Raw genomic sequence first — 16790 nt, 5'->3', positions numbered from 1 at the left:
TTCAGCATTCTTTTAGCTTTGCTGTATAGCCTCCAGATTACATTTTGTGAGATGAGCCTATCTGCTGTTTTTTTAAAAAAAGAAAGTATTTAATAACTTTGACAGATGCTTAAGATGTAAAAGTCTACAGTGCAACGTGCTGAGTAGTTCATACCTTGAGGTACAGTCAGTGGTTTGCTGGTGGTCTCACTGGCTGGTCACTGGAGATCTTTTGAAGAGGGTTGCTGATGGTTTCTTCCATGGACTGTCCTTGAGGTCCTGAGTAAAGCTCCTGGTTGCTAGGAGTGTGAGCAGGTGAGGAAGGCCCTGAGTAGACCTGTGGGCTGTTTCTTGACTAATGTGAGCATGATCACTTCTTGGTACCTTTACCTTCTGTGTTCTTGCCAACAGGAGGATATAAAAAGCAGGATAGGGGTTGCAGTCCCATTGGTGTTCTCTGCTGGCACATGCTTTGTAAGTGAGGTTTCCTGACTTGAGAGGAACTCACAGAGGGCTTGTTTATACTAGTGAATCTAAACACAGAGTGTGTTTATAACCTTCTGAAATACAGAAACTGACTTTTGCAGAAGGGATTCTCTGGCAGGCAAGGTCAGGGCCAAGTTGGATGATTTTGCTCACAAGTATCACTGATCTTGTTGGGAATTTTTTGCATGATTAGTGAATTGAAGTTGCCCACCTCACTGTTACATCAGTTTATGTGGAAGTTGGTTGATAATTGTTGACTTTTATAAAACTTTAGACTGGATGTTTTATGAATAACTGTATTCTGGAAGTGTGAATCGGTGAAGGAATGTACAAAAATGGAACCCTGTTACCCATTGCCTGGGCTTCTTTCACTGTTGCTCTTCTATCCTGTTTGGGTAATGCAGACGTGACCCAATACAGAAATGCTTTTGATGTGACATTTGAAAACACACAGTATTTAAAAACAAAACCAAACCAACCAACCTTGGCTTTTGAGAGGACAAGAAGCCAACACTTGCTTCTTGCCGCTTCCCACACCCTTTTATACACTACTGTACAATTCCTTAACCAAATAATAAAAAAACAACAACCAAGCAATAAAATGTAACCGTCCTGGTATTTTATTTGTACATACTGTATAATAGCCATATGCCAGAGTTTGAAAATATTTTTGAAAGTTGGATTTGTATGGAGTTTAACTTACCGTAAAATTAAGGTATTGTATTGCCACGTGAATGTCTCAGTGTTGTGTTTTGTTGCAGTCTGCTTTACTTCTAGAAGGCTCTTCAGCAGCTGTAGTGAAACTGTCAGCTCAAGACAGCATGTGCCACTCCAGCTGCCCATGTCCTCTGCCTGTGGCCAAGGAGCTGAGCTGGTCAGTGGTGCTGCTTAATTTGCATGTCAAGAGCATAGTGGATTCCTAATTGCTGTAGTCACTGCTGTTGTAGGACGGACTTGTGCTATCAGTTGAACAAAATCTGCTCGTTCTTGGGTACAGTGGTTGCTTTTCTTTGGCCTCGGGCAGCTGGAACTGGTGTCCTGCAGGCTGGGAGCTCTGCTCCCCAGCCCCCGCTCATCTCGGCAAGCTTTCTGCCACGCTGCTGGTCTCCATCCTGCGTGCCTTCCAGAGCCTGCCCGGGCTGGGTGTCATCAGCCCTCCCTCCCTGTCTCGTATTCAGGCTGCAGATGGTAGAGGGCATAAAAGCCATGGGTGTAGGTAGTAAAATACCCTTGTCCAGCCCTGCTCCCTGCTTCAGCGCACGCCTGCAGGTTTCCAGGGGTCCTTGAGGAGGCGGGAAGGCCCCTCGGAGCAGGCTGTGTGCTTCTTCGGGTGGCGCGTCCTAGAGGAGCAAGTGGCGTCTGGACCGGGAAGAAGGCAGCGGTGAGAGTGACGGGCCCGGGCTGCGGCAGGAAGGGAGCGACGCGCTGCTGAGCCCCGCTGCGCCTCGGGGCTGCGTGTGCGGGCTGTGCCTGCGGGTTTGGGGTGACTCCCTGTGCGGGGACCGCTTGTCTCCTTCCCTTGGGCCACCTGAAGCGAGGCCGCCCCGGGCCGGGCGCGTCTTGTGATCCTGCAACGCGGGTTTTTCGCGTATCCAACTCCACGTTCCCCCGTCAGGGCGCGTCTCCGGGGGCGGAGCGGCGGGGCGGGGCGGCGGCGCCATGGCCGGGCCGCTGGGGCAGGCCTGGGGCTTCGGGGCGGCCCTGCAGGCCCGGGGGCTGGGGCCGGCCCGGGGGCTGGGGCAGGCCCTGCGGAGCCGGGCCGCGCTCCGCCCGCTCGGGCTGCTGGCCCCGCCGTGCCGGGAGCTGGCCGGGCCGGGGTCGGGAGGAGCGGAGCTGGAGGAAAACCCCTTCTACGGGAAGTACCGAGACAAGATCCAGGAGCTGCGGAGGTGGGTGCGGGCCCGGAGGGGAAGGAAGCGGGGGTGGGAGGGGGGGGTTTGGCTGGTTTTTGGGAAGAGGGGGGAGCTGGGTTATTTGGGGAGGAGGGGGGGTTGTTTTTAGCTTTGCGTCCTTAGGACGGAATTCATAGGATCATAGAGTGGTTTGGGTTGGAAGAGACCCTGGAGGTCATAAAGTTCCCAGGGACACTTTCCGCGAGATCCCGTCGCTCGCAGCCCCATCCAGCCTGGCCTTGAACGCCCCAGGGAGGGGGCAGCCACAACCTCCCCGGCCATTCATTAAGAATTGATTCATTTAGGCCAAATGCTGCCTTGAAATTGACGTGTGGTTTGCACCAAGTCAGTCGTAGAGTCATCTCCCGACGCGATCAGCTCTACAAGAGGTAGTTTTACTAAGAAGAAATGAAAATTTTAAGTTAAGAACGTGAATTGATACCCAAGTAAGCATTTCAAAAGGCCAAATGATGTTAATTTCCTGGTACTGTTAATCACCCCTTTCCCTGTTCAGATCCAGCCCAGATGTGTTTGAATCCCGTATGGAAAAAAGAAATGAAGTGAAAAAACAGCCTGTGGGATATTCCAATCAAGGAGAATTTATCAGATGCATGGAGGAAAAGGCAAGGCCAATTTTCTTTGTAATTCACATATTCAATATTGTAATGTCATTTGCATGGGATCAGCATAATACTGCAATCACACAGCGATACTGCTCGTAAGGAGCCTTAGAGTTTCACACTCTGGTGGCTAAAAATACTGTTCTGTATTCCATTGTAGTATTTAGCTATTTTTTAGACTGTAAATTCTGTGCTTGAGGCCTTGTTGAAGTGTTTAATTAGTTCCAGATTAGTGTGGCCAGATGGAGTGACGTGATCTTGCATTTAACATTTTTTAGTGAATGCAAGAAAACTGTTCAATAGTATTGGATCAGAAATGCATAACAGTTTACCTTTTGACTAATCCTTTCTGGTCCAGAAATTCATCATTCACATTTAGTAACTTAATCTTGTTATCTGCTTCTCCTAATTAGTAATTTATGTCATTAAAAATGCACTTGAGCTCCTACTCAGGAGTAGGTGTGTTATGCAAGGAAGACAAATAAATGGTATTAAAGCATCAGCTAAAAAAGCTAAAGAAGAATATTTTCTTCTAGGCAAAAGGCTTGGGCACAAAGACATCAAAGGGAGGATTCACAAAGGATAAGGTAGGCAAAATGAACCTCAGGTGGGAGAGGACCTGCTGGCAAGGATAGAAATTGTATTGCTAATGTCAGTGCTTCAGCCAAGACCTTCTTGATGTAAAACTACTGTTCCTTATGCTGCACTTGACTAAAAGATTTTAATTTACTATTGGGATCATGTTTAGTCTTAAAACTTCTGCACTGTTAGGTTTTATTATGCTGTCCTTTCTCTCTGACACCCTGGGAGTTTGTACTAGTTAGGGGATCTCTACTGAGTGCTCACAGTAATAAATGGAAAGGGTTAAGCTGCCTTTGCAGCATGTAAATAAATCTCCAAAGATCAGCCAGCAGAGGGACAAGGGAAGGGTTTTATTCTTGTTCACTTTTATTTTGGTAAACTGTGTGAATCTGTCAACAGAGCGTGTCTGAGATGGCTGAAGGTGAAAAGCTGAAGCTCCTCTTGCAGCTTCAGCAGAGAGTGATTTGCACAACTGGAGAAAAGTGTGTTCTGTGTCCTGACAGAATCTCTCCTATTCTGCCTCAGTGTGTGGATCCACTTCTCAGTGTGTTACTGCATATGGTTTACTGTTTTCTTTGACAGTTAAGAGGACTAACTCACACTGCAAATTGAATTAAGTTCCTCTAGCTTCATTTTGTTCTCTCTAGTTGCATCGATCCATTCTGGATTTTCACTTCAGAGAACTGTCATCATGCCAAATTCCTTATCCTTTCTCTTGCAGACACTTGATTCAATTCTTAATGTTGAGATGGTGAAAGAAAAATCAGCGGAGGAGATAAAACAGGTGATGGATTTAAATGGAATAAAGTTTGCTCTACATCTGTACTTAATAGTAACCAACATGTAAGGCTGGACATTTTCCTTAGACTGAAGCATAAAACATGGCTGTGGATGTGTGTTTGTGAAAATCACATTCACATGTTTATCAATAGTAGAAGATAAAAGTCTTCTCCATATAGGTAGGTCCTCCTGGGATGTACCTTGATGAATAATACATTTGGACTTGATTGCTTTGTAATTCATACAGTTGCCATTTAAGGTGTAGCAGCTGAATTGGCATTAGCCATCTCCTGTCAGGTTTGAAGCCAGGTGAAGGGCAATCCTAGCAGTAGCTTATATGGATTGTTCTACATCAGTTTTGCAGGAATAAAACCAGAGCTTTTGCCACCTCGTACCTTGGATTGCAGTATTTGCCTTTCATTCAGAGCCACTGAAGTTGGTTAGGGTAAGGAAGAGGTGGTTGGGTCTGTTTGTTGGAAGAGTGGTGTGAGTCAAGTCCTTCTCCCCAGTATCTTCTTGGCTTTGCACTGTATCCCCTTTCATCTGGTTGCAGCTCATCACATCTGTTGCACATTTCTGATGTAGCTTTGGTAGTGTTTTTTTTCCTTAGACTGTATGGCAAGAAATGTTGGCGTGTTCATTTAAGGTTAGCAGAACATATGAAGGAGCCTTCTGGCACAACTTGGAGAACAGAAACCCAACTGCTTTCCTGACAGCTCAAGAACATTATAGAAGTGGTTATGTGCTGTGCAGGAGATGGTAGCAGAGAGTGGGTAACTCATGAGTTACCTTCAAGTTCTTCTATTTCTGTTTCGTTGTTTAAACATTTTACTGACAGTTGCTGTTAGTTATGTAGGACTGGGAAAGAGCAACAGAAAAAAGTCCTGAAGTCTGGGCTTTTTCCTGGACTTGCCCATTTATTAAGGACTTTGGGCTTTTATGTGGGTATTGCCATCCTGCTGTCCTGAAGAAAAATCCTGTGAACACAGAGGAGTGTTATGCGACGTTTTCTGTTGAAACTTTTTTGAATGGTCTTTATGTAAATAAAACAGCACAAAAACCAACTCAAGCCCTCTAGAAATCATAAGTGTGATTGTCTGCAAAAATGAAGAAGCACTTCTGGTGGCCAGTAAATGTTGAGTCAGCCCCCTGCTGATCTTTGTTACCTAGTGGAAATCTGTTGCTACAGTCAGCCAGGCTTGATTGAAAACTTACTTCTGAAAGGGCTTACAAGGGTTAGTTGACAAATGGAATTATTTTTAAAGCATTTAATATTACTGCTGGATGCTTGATTTTAACTGCTGCTTTTGTTTCCTACAGATTTGGAATCAGTATTTTTCTGCAAAAGATACAGTTTATGCTGTCATTCCTGTAAGTTGTTGCCCTGTTGTTACGCACTTGAAAGGCCAGTGTGCAAAGCTTTCATTTCCAGCTGTAATTCTGTTGCTTTTAAAAGCAATCATTGAAGGAAAATGAGGTTTCAAGAACACACTTGCTTTCCAGATTGAATGATTTTTATTACCCCAAATAAAGGCTTTTGTTTCCAAAAACATATATTCCTTTTTTCTCACTTACATCCGTCTCAGTAGAACTAGTAACTTTTTCTGCACGCTTGGCTTGAATTTCCAGGCATTTTTTTATTATGACTATCCAATTCTAGTTGCAGGGCCCTACTATCTATTAAGGGAGCATTTGAATTTTCACTTCATTTTTTCTTAGGCTTGCTTGTTTCTTTCCCCTCTTCCCTACAGCACAGACAGCTAACTCAAGTTTAATATGGCAGTATTAGAGCACTTGGCTAATAAATTGCACGTGGCTGATCACTTATGACTTACTTTCATACATTTCAAATTATTGGCAGCAGTGTCTTTCACTGAGACTGCATGGTGCTTCCTGTGATAAGATCATATTTCTTATTCCTGATAACTTTACCAGATGTTAATTGTTGTTAATGTGCGTGAGGCTGGAGGAGTTTTTTGCACTTTGGGGATTTCTTCTTATTCTTTGCTTCAGAGTCTCTTATGTGATCGTGAGCTCTCAAATCTGTCTTTTCACAGCTGGGCACGAACTGTGTGTTCTTTTGAGTTCTTGAAACCTCATTTAGATCTGAGGTCTGATTTGCAATTGTACTTGGCCCTTGGAGCTGCAGCTGAGGTGGGTGGGAGGCCTAAACGTATGAAGTACTATAAGCTCTGAAAATGGAAACGTGGGATTTGTAGTCAGGCAGCTTCATGTTTCAGTTTTCCCAACATGTGGATGTTGTGAAAATAGTTTGAATTGGACATGTACCATAGCAGAGGGCCAAGGCCAGGGACTCCATTTAAGACAGTGTAAGTCTTTCATTAGTGGGGCTGGCACTGTTCTTTGGTGCACTGTTTTAGAGAAACTTTGGAAGCTTTTAATCCTTTAATGAAAGCTAGATCCTAGGCACATTAGGAAGAAGTTCATGGTGTCATCAGGGGGAAAAAAACCCCTTTGTCTATTGCCAGAAGCTTTTGTCTATTGCCAGAAGCTTTTGTCTATTGCCAGAAGCTTTGTGTTGGCTGGAAGGAAGGCCTTGCATTCTCCAGTGCACAGAAGCACTCCCGGAGGAACTTGGTGTTGATAAATGGTCTGTGTTTTCTTTCATGAACACCTTAGAGTAGGTATTAATAGATGGCGCTAGGAGGAGAAGAGCAAGCAAGAGTTTTGGGAAAACATGGGGGACACATGAGTGAGATGACCAGGTTTCATCAGAGATGACCAAATGTATTTGTGATTTTAATATAAACCTAAGCAATAAGTATGTTATTTGAGTAACTGTCTGGGCTGTGTTTTAACACTGAAGAACAGATGACTCTGAGGTAAATTCTACAATTTGGGGCCAGGGATATGTCATCTTGCTCAGCTGTTGACACCACTTGGTGCAGTGAAGCTATTAAAGGACATAATGTAAATCTAAAGTGTGAGCCCCCCAATCTAAGGAATTATGGTTTGGATCAAAGGAGTTTGCTGCTGCATCCTAGAGGCAGCATTGTTGAAGCAAGGTACCAGGGACTAAGAACTGAATACAGTTTTCCATATGCTTGTTAGCCATTCCCACAGTGAGCCCTTCTGTAAAAGGAAGCTGTACCCTATAACGGTTAATGAGGTGATTCTGAATAGCTGTGCATCCATGTTTGTATTGTGAAAATTGAATTTCTTTCTCCTTCTCCAAAGGCAGAGAAGTTTGATGTAATATGGAAGAGAGCCCAGAAGTGTCCATCGGTATGTATGGCAGAGGCTAACAGTGCATGGATGTATGACTGTCATGCATTTCTCCTCCCTATAAAGCCTGACTTAGAAACTTTTGACCTTCCTATGTTCATACTCATTGTATCAACTTGATTAGTAATATTCAAGTGTTCAGATATTTGTCTTAGTGTTCAGGTAAAAGCAATGGCTGTTCATATGTATTAAACAGTTTGGTCTAGGTGTCAGGTATCTGGATATGAAAGATGTTCAGAAAGGAGAGCACAGATTCTCCCAGGGAAGAGATTTAGCTACATGCCTCTGGTTTCCATTAATTGATGTCTTGTGGTTAAATCTCTTCTGTGCAGTGTTGTCATGAGTCAAGACTTGTAGTCCAGCTTCACTGATGGTCCTGCATGTATTTCCCTACTACTTAAAGCATTCTTGCTTTACCCTGGAGGAACTGTTGTTAGCTATAGCTACATGTCACCATGGCATTACATTGCATGGGTGTGGAGGAGGTGAATTCTCTTGTCTTACAGTTGGTGTGACTTGCTCCTCTTTCCTTTTATGTTTACTGGCAGTGAAGATAGGCAGGGCTATCTGAAAGGGGAGAAGGCAAGACATCAGTATGTTGGGGTTCAGTCCACAGAACAACCTGAGCCTTGTCATCTATTAGCCTGCTTTTCCTGATCATAAATGTTCACAGCCATGCCTGCTTCACCACACTGGTGATGTCTCATAGGTAATTTCTGGAAAGCTGGTAAGAGCTGTTTGCATGGAAGCCACACTGAGCAGGCGCCGTGGTGTACAAATAACCCATCTCTGTCTCCAGGGGAGTATGAGCTGTCAAAAAAGACTGCATGGCATGTGCTGCACAGTTGAGTAGTGTTCTGCTACAGAGCACTGTAATTCAACACTGTGATGGGAAGAAAGGGGGGAATTGGGTGTAGGCAAACCCTTTATTACAGATACAGAGTAAATAAGCTGTGGGTTGTGTCTTAGGCCAGCACAGCATAAAAGACTGAGAATGCATAATATGATTATTTGAGAGATGAGTGGGTTCCCACTGTCTGGGTTCACTGTTTCTCACGTGGGTTGGTGAGTATCTTGTAAGCTTCAATTAGAAGGTTCCTGCATGAATGAGCAGATTGTTGCTTTGAAGAAGATAAACAGAACAACTAACAAGATAAAGGATATCTTTCTGCAGTTTTGTACCACGTGCTGCTGGATTAGTGTCATTTTCTGTTGGAAGTTATGTTTCTGTGGTAATCTGTGCACCAAAGTATGGACTTTTTGCACATTTCACTTTTCTGAGACAGGAAAGAAATGCTTCACTTCTTTATGAAAACAAAGTAGCTAGACTTGAGGAGTGCTTTTGTAGATTGAATGGGAGACTTTAGGAATTGATGGATTGGTCCTGTATATTGCACTTGCCACATGCAAGACCAAATGTATTTGGCTTCCCGTTCTACTTGGAGCTTGGAAAATTATTTATAGCTGTAAGTGCATTCCTGTACAGTGCATTGGCATTTAGTCAGGTATCCTGCTAATTTTTTTCTCCAATGCTGTCCTTCCCCTTGGTGTCAGAAGATGAACAAGTCCCTAGCCTAGGGATCCAAATGGACAATAAATCTTTAGAGAGAAACTGCTTGTGAAAACTCTGAATGTTTCTTACCTTTTATTGGACCATTTCTGCCTTTTATTTTTTTCAAAGTGAATGAAAAGATTGGATTCTGAATGTTCTCCACCATCCTGTCCTTTCCTTTGTCTGTGTCTCATAATAATCATAAAAATATGTGCCAACATATTTGCTTATGAATACTGATAAGGTTAGTGGTGGCTTATTAGCAGTTTTGAAGTCTGGTTCCTGCTGCCCTGTCACTCTTGGGGGGGGCGTGCAAAGAAACACAATTTTCTATCCTGGTTCTCTTGCTAAAGAGTTTATTCTGGAGACCCGTTTGTCACAGGCATAATTTTGTTTTATGAAAGGAAGAATTACTTTTTAATCACTTTTCTGCAGTTTCTTTATGCTTTGCCAAGAAAAGAAGGCTACGAGTTCCTTGTGGGGCAGTGGTCAGGAACAGAATTGCACTTCACTTCCCTAATAAACATTCAGGTGAGTAGTTGAAATAAGAAGTCAAAAAATGCTGGTTTAGGATCCAGAAACGTATCAGCATATTACAATATATAATAGTTTAACAAACAGGTTGTCTAACTTTACTTGAAAATAATTATTGTGGGAAGCTGCTATTAATTATGGACAAACCTGTAAATTAATTATGGGTAAATTAGTAAATTTATGGGTATTAAGTGTCTCTATAATCTAAAGAAGAATGAGGTAGAGGTCAAATAGTCTCAAAGTTGAAGTAAGAGCCAAACTTTTTAGAACTGTTTGTGCAAGCTACTTAAAGTACCAGTAGGTGCTATGAGATGAAATGTCTTTCTGGAAATTGTGTGTTCTTTAAAATGCACGATGGTTTTTAGTCAAGAAAGAAACCCAATCTAATTCAGCAAATCCCTTCTTTTTTGTGAATGTCCAGAATCAGGAATTTTTAATTAGAACTGACCCTGAAAAATTACTGCCTCCATAGCAGTTAATACGCAAAAGTTTTGTTAATCCAGCCTCCAAATCTGCAGTAGCCCTGAAGTTCTTTAATGGTCTAAAAGTTTCCATATCTCCTTTAGACCCAAGGTGAAACTGCTCCTAGCCAGTTGGTTTTGTACCATTATCCTGAGCTGCAGAAGGAAAAAGGGATAGTACTCATGACAGCAGAAATGGACTCCAAGTTCTTGGTAAGAGAAATTTGCTTGTTGGCTTCCTTCATTTTATGCTGCAACTCCCTCCACAGCTTTGAATTAAACAAAAAATAAAGTGAAGTCTTTAAAAAAAGCCTTTTCCCAAAGAATGCTCTTACTAGATTTCATTAATCTGCTTAATACTGGGGAAAGCTAGAATGAAATTGTCAGTCTTTGTTTAGTCTCGTGATTGCAGCTTGTGCATTCTTTTTTTTCTTTGTTACTTTGGGCATTATAGTTTATTGTAGAAAAAAAAAATAAATGCTTCTGGTTTTTCTCATTAATGGAAGTGAATTTAAAGGAAAGCTTTTGCTACCTGCCAACAAGTTAGAAAAGTTTTGAAGGTTAATGCTACTTGTCAGATCAGGAGATCTGCAGAGCTCTGTGTTAGGTTTCTGTGTGCCTTGGCTCTTTTCCCTCCACGTGGCTGTGCTGTTGTTTGAGTATCTGCAGTAGGACAGTGGTAGGACTAATAGCACGAGGGATTATGCAGATGGAACAAGATCAATAGAGCATCCCACCACTAACAGACCTGCTGAGACCAGCTCTGAAACAATGTAGAGAGCAGCCATTGCTAATGCATTTGCCCTGTTGTAGTTCAGGGTACACAGTCAGTTTTTGCAAAGAGCTCAGCTGTCAGAAGGGAAAGGTGAGACTTTGGGGTGCTTTCAGTGGGCAGGGATCCTGAAAGACAGACCTCTGAGATTTGTGCTCAGAGGGAGAGTAGTTGAAAGGCACGGTGCTCAAGTGTGTAAGTAGGTCAGGAACAAGAGGGAGGTGGTGTGTTGAGAGATTTGCTAAACTGAGATGACTGAGAATTAAGTCATTCCATGAGTAGCACTGCTGCAGCCTTTCAGCTGCTGAAGAGTCTTTCTCAAGGGGATACTCAGAGACAAAACCTGATGGGAACACATTCTTTGTTTCAACTCACAGGTGGTCCACGAAGCCCAGTGCTTGGCAAATCAGGTGCAGCTTTTCTATGCGACGGAGCATTCCCAGACCTACGAGTTGGTGGAGACCTTCAACCACAGATCTAGTGAATTTAAGTATATGTCAGTTATAGCAGAGCTTGAGCAAAGTGGACTTGGAAGAGAACTGAGAGCTGGTCAGGTTTCTGACAAGCCATAGAGCCTTAGGTGTGGGTGAAGTGAGCCAGCACCAGGCAGGGGTTTCCTACATGTCCTTTCTGTTCTGTTTTACAAATTTGGTTTGGCTACAGAAAGGATCTGGAGACTTCCTGGGGGACTGATAGTCAAGCCTGTCTGGCACTGATGCAAGATGAAGACTTGGGCCATTTGAACAACAATAATTAAATGCCAGAATGGAGCCCTGTACTTCAGAGCAACTTCATCAGAACGAGCCCTTTTCCCATCCTGTAGCTTACTGCTGCATGCTCTGGTTTCGAAATCTGAAATAAAGTAACAGAAGGGGAGCTATGTAATGGCCTCTGTTGACATCAGGGGACAGATAACAATCAATGTTTCTTCTCAGTAAATGCATTTTAAATGCCTTCCACCATTATAATTGCATGGTCCAGTGCTTTTTAATCTCTCTGGAATTTTTACAGGCTTGTCCATCAAGCAAAGAGAATAGGACTGATGCTCTAAAACAGATTCCTCTTTGTTACTTTGTGAGATTCCTTACACAGATGTATACTGTGGCCCCTGTTTTTCTCAGGATTAAAAAATAGTGACTAGATTTGTTCTGGGACTTCTGTGTTCCTTAATTGTTATATGAATTTTAACCTGTTGCTGTGGTTTTGTCTTAAATATGTTTTCCTTGATGAGCAGGCTATTCTAAACATGTTTTTATGTTTGTTTGTTTTTGAATAGTGTAGAGGAATTATCACATGCTTTTTAGAATTAGTTTTTCTGAGACTGACAGCTAGTCAGGTAACTCCAGAATTAGCATTTGGAGGGACAAAAAGTAGGTCTTGTTCCCATTTCAGGAAAGCTGCTGTCTCCAATAAAAGCAAGATGGAATTGCATAGGAACAGAGCAACGCTGAAATATTTTCCATATCCCGGTCAGATCCCTGGCACTAACTGACCCTTAGTGCTCATTATCTGTTAAGTCCAAACCACATTGTGTCTTCCCATCAACCTGCTGAAGCTGGAAAGCATTCCCTCCTTTGCCAAAGAAATGGACGTGAAAAGGGGAGGCAACTTGTCTGTCAGAGGCAGCCCAATTTTTGGGCAAGGCTGATGGCAGATTTTCGGTGCTGCCCTTAACTATGGCCTGATAGGAAGGTTTGGTTAGTTATGGGGAGCATAGGAGAAAGGGACCCGGGGGTCCTGGTGGGCAGGAGGATGACCATGAGCCAGCAATGTGCCCTTGTGGCCAAGAAGGCCAATGGTATCCTGGGGTGCATTAGAAAGGGTGTGGTTAGTAGGTCGAGGGAGGTTCTCCTCCCCCTCTATTCTGCCTTGGTGGGGCTGCATCTGGAGTTTTGTGTTCAGTTCTGAGCCCCTCGGTTCAAGGACAGGGAACTACTTGAAAGAGTCCAGTGCAGAGCCACAAAGATGATTAAGGGAGTGGAACATCTCCCTTATGAGGAAAGGCTGAGGGAGCTGGGCCTCTCTAGCTTGGAGGAGACTGAGGGGCAACCTCATCAATGTTTACAAATACTGTGAGAGTGACAGAGCACTGGAACAGGCTGTCCAGAGAAGCTGTGGAGTCCCTTTCACTGGAGACATTCAAAACCCGTCTGGACAAGTTTCTGTGTGAGTGATCCTGCTCTGTCAGGGGGGCTGGACTAGATGATCTTTTGAGGTCCCTTCCAACCCCTAAGGTTCTGTGATTCTTACACAGTCTGTTTGCTACTGCACTTGTAGGAGCCTGTTGCTGTAATACTTGCTGTCGCTCCGTACTTTCCCAGCCCATTCTCTGGACATGGACATTGTTCAGCTAAGCACTAAAGGCAGATGGTAAGGTTTGTCTTTAGGGTCTACTTTAGCAGCGACTTGTATCTGTTGGGTGTGAACACCTGTCCATTCAGGTAGTTATAAAGTTGTTTCTAGAAGAGGCACATCTGAAGAACATCATCTTGCTCCCTGGTAATCTCTTTGTTCCTGATTGTGCTGGGTCTGAGTGTGTGCATAGCAGGGGAATAATGAGAGAAGATATGGATAGGGCGGCTATAATCTGAACAGCAAATCACCTTTATTAAAGAGTGTTTCTACTTCTATTTTATAGCATTCATGCTCCATTTATCTTTTTCCCTTAGCTGAAATAAGGGCCGTTTTGATTTATTACTCACTTCCTGCCTTGAAGAAGTCAAAGTTGCTGTATTCAATTTTAATATAGGCATAATACAGTATCTTTGGAAGAGTAATGGGCAAAAAGAGTGAAATTCAAGGCTCTTTCTGAGCTGAAAAGACTAAAGTCTCCAGCAAAGGCTATAGCAGTTACTATCTGTAATTTTGAGTGTTTTTTTCAACCCATCATGTGATTAATCACAAGGTAAGAACTTCTTCAAGGGTTTAATATAGTCAGAAATGGCAAAATCAAGAGAAGGTAAGATTTCTTGTATTGCATGTGTTGGAATGGCTTTTAAGTAAGACCCAAACTGAAAAGGCCAGGTTGGTCATGTCACCTGCAGCCATTTCTCAAGAGTCAGCATTTTCTGTCCCCACCAGAGGCAGAATGGACTGATGGAGGGAGCAAAGGCTTTTTTCTGCAAGTGTATGAATGTGCCTTGAGGTGCAGGCTGTAACACGTTAACCCTTGTGTCAGGATGAGACCACTTGGCATGGAAATGACTGACTTGGTGTCAGTGATATGCTGCTGATTGCAGGAGCAAAGAGCTGGCTGGACTTGTATGTGCATGTGTGGGCAATGGCAGGGAGACAGTGGAGGGCATACAAAGCAGAAGGTTTCACACCTTCCTGCAAGGTATTTCCAGATCTGCTGCTTAGAATGGGGCTTGCTGCAGACCACCAAAATGTTCCTGCTCTTTTCAGGAAGCCAGTCCCATGGACTGCATCACTGAAATGCTGCTGTGAGCAGGGAACCTTCAGCCAGCCATCTCCTGCTGTGTTCCTGTATGATTTTCTGTGTTCCTACAGATTGTAACAGCAGATGGCCTGGTAGTCTGAGGCACTGCACCATCAAACCAGAGCATCCAGAGCATCTTGCTCAAAGACAACAGAGTTGTTTCAATATTTGGTGCCCAGCTGTAAGATGTAGGTTTGACCTGGTGAGAATAAGCTCCCTAATTTTTCCTAATTTTGGAAAAGTGGAAACTCTTGGTCCTTTTGGATTGTACGTGCCAAGGTGTGTGCTCATGCTACGGTTAGGAATTGAGCAGCAGAGTCTGATCCGTGCTGGCTGCTGCTGTGGTGGAGATGAGGCTGAAACTGGGACACAAACCCAGAATAACAAGGTCCAAGAGAAGCTCTAGGCCTGATGGTTGGTCCCACTAAATGCTTGCTGTGAGGGGAGTACCTGAGCTGAGGAATTGGCTCCACAAATCATCCTTGCAGCAGAAGCGGGTGAGTGGCCTTTCATGACTGTGGCTTTGCTGGTTCCTGGGCTGCATTTGTGCACGGATCACACTGCTGGCTGCCTGGCAGAGCCACGGTGTGTTTGTACATTTCATGCTCTTAAACTTCACATCGAGCCCAAGAGATGGTGAAAACAATGCTGTTAGTCTTGGTGTGGGGAGAGAAGGTAAATGCAAAACTCAGGGCCTGCGCAGCCACTAGAGGGAAGGTTTGTCTCCTCATTCTGAGCTACCAGCACACACACAGCTTGCATGAGCCTGTTGGCTCAGCTTTTTGAGCTCAGGGTGAGTTTTGTGCTAAAAACCTGGATGCCCAGGTTGCTCCTGTATAGTTAATATTGCAGTGGGCTGCACTCAGACAACAGTTCCCCTAGGCTGGTGGTGTGGATCTTAGATGAGTTACCTTGGGGAGGGCAAACATCCTGCAATAGTTTTCCAGATCGCTTTCCTGTCATTTCCAGCCATTTTTGGGCCAGGGTCTTCACAGCTGAACCAGATGCTGCAGGAGCCACCTCCTTCCCTCTGTGCTGCCTGTGGTCTGCCTCTGGCTGGAGGAGAGCCAGGGCCAGGGATGTGGCAGCAGTTCCTGCCAGGAGTGGTGGAGCAAGTTTTGCAGCCGGAGGCTCTTGTTAGGGACAGGGAGATGTACCTCCAAGTCAGCAGGAAATCCAGAGCCTGTCCTGCTCCCTGGGGAGACACCCAGGCTTGTGAAAGGCAGCTGTTGCAGCAGCCAAGGAAGTGCAGATTGAAGGATGATGTTCTTACCCTCACTTAAAAAGCTGACTCCAGTCCTTTTTCATCTGCGCCTGGTTTTTTTCCCAATGTGCTTTAGAGAATGGCAAGACTCCAGTCCCCTCTGATCCATGGCTGAGGAAGTTCCCTCTCCTTATCTCTGAGCCTGCCCAGGACTCAGTGGAGCAAGGAGGGGTAGCTGCCTGTTTCTGACGCTGCATATCCAAGGCAAACTTTGCTGGGTGTGCCCTTTGCCTCTCTGGGAATAACCAGGGCAAACCCACTGCTCACTTTTGCTATGTCTTGAGGTCTGGACAGGCACATGCGGCCTTCAAACCCTGCCTGGGAACAAGCATCTCCCTGGATGGTGGGGTGCAGTGCTACCAGGGTGCATGCCCTGCAGGGCATTGTGTGGCTGGGAACAGCCCAGCCTGGCAGTGCATCTGTTGGGGGGCTCACTGCACTCCCACTCTCTCGGTGCAGCTGTGTCCTGCTGAGCCCTGCAAAGCCATGTTGCTGTTGGGCCTCTTTCCATGACTGCCCGTGAGGTCTGATGGAGCCGCCCAGCACTCCAGGCTCACTTCCTTCCCTGCTTCCTTCCGCTTGGATAAATTCAGCCATGCACCTGCCTGCAGGAACAGGGCCAACCTCCTTCTTCCTTCCTCCGGGGCAGACAAATGCCCTCTTCACAATAATGCATCCCTCCTGCCCCAAACCTGCCCCTCAGGCCTTTTCCTCTTTCCGAAGTGACTTCTGCCTTCCCCCCACACACAGCTTGGACCCTGGATGGCTGCAGGACTGCAGGCTCTCTGCTCTGTAAGGTTTCCAAAGCCTCAAGTGAGGGTGTAACTGCCTGACCAGGAGATGCTGCTCACCCCTGTGGACTTGCAAGGCTGCAGCTGATGCAACTTCAGCCCTCATGCTGTTTTCCTGGCCCCTCTCATTTGGCTCCAGACTGCTGAGGGTGGGAGGACCCCATCTTGCCTCTAAGTATTTTGGCTCCATCTCATCTGGATGTAAATCCTGGCTGTGAGTTGCCTCTGGGACCTCTGCTGTATGGCCAAGCCCCTTCAGTTTTGGATTTGTGCCTTTTTTTTTTGTTTCCTTGGATTTCAGTTGAAAGTTTCCTCCTGGCTTGGCATTAGCTGTCAGGAGTTACATCTGCTCTGCAGACCTGTCTACAGCTCATGAGGTCCAAGGCCATTTT

The 16790-nt window shown here is 44.8% G+C and overlaps 1 protein-coding gene across 1 annotated transcript; it reads left to right on the top strand.

Moving 5' to 3' along the window:
• The first annotated feature begins 2101 nt into the window (after window positions 1–2101).
• ATPAF1 (ATP synthase mitochondrial F1 complex assembly factor 1) lies at window positions 2102–12046 on the top strand. Its single transcript, XM_051624846.1, has 9 exons — window positions 2102–2354; window positions 2872–2980; window positions 3514–3564; window positions 4281–4343; window positions 5660–5710; window positions 7538–7585; window positions 9573–9668; window positions 10238–10345; window positions 11282–12046. Exons 1-9 carry the CDS (start codon window positions 2125–2127, stop codon window positions 11474–11476), a joined length of 951 nt encoding a protein of 316 aa, XP_051480806.1. The 5' UTR covers window positions 2102–2124; the 3' UTR covers window positions 11477–12046.
• The last annotated feature ends 4744 nt before the right edge of the window (window positions 12047–16790 follow it).

This window comes from Apus apus, chromosome 7, assembly GCF_020740795.1.
Source record: "Apus apus isolate bApuApu2 chromosome 7, bApuApu2.pri.cur, whole genome shotgun sequence".
Classification (NCBI taxonomy): Eukaryota; Metazoa; Chordata; class Aves; order Apodiformes; family Apodidae; genus Apus; species Apus apus.
The sequence above is the reverse complement of the archived record's forward strand: the minus strand, read 5'-3'. Positions and strand labels throughout refer to the sequence as shown.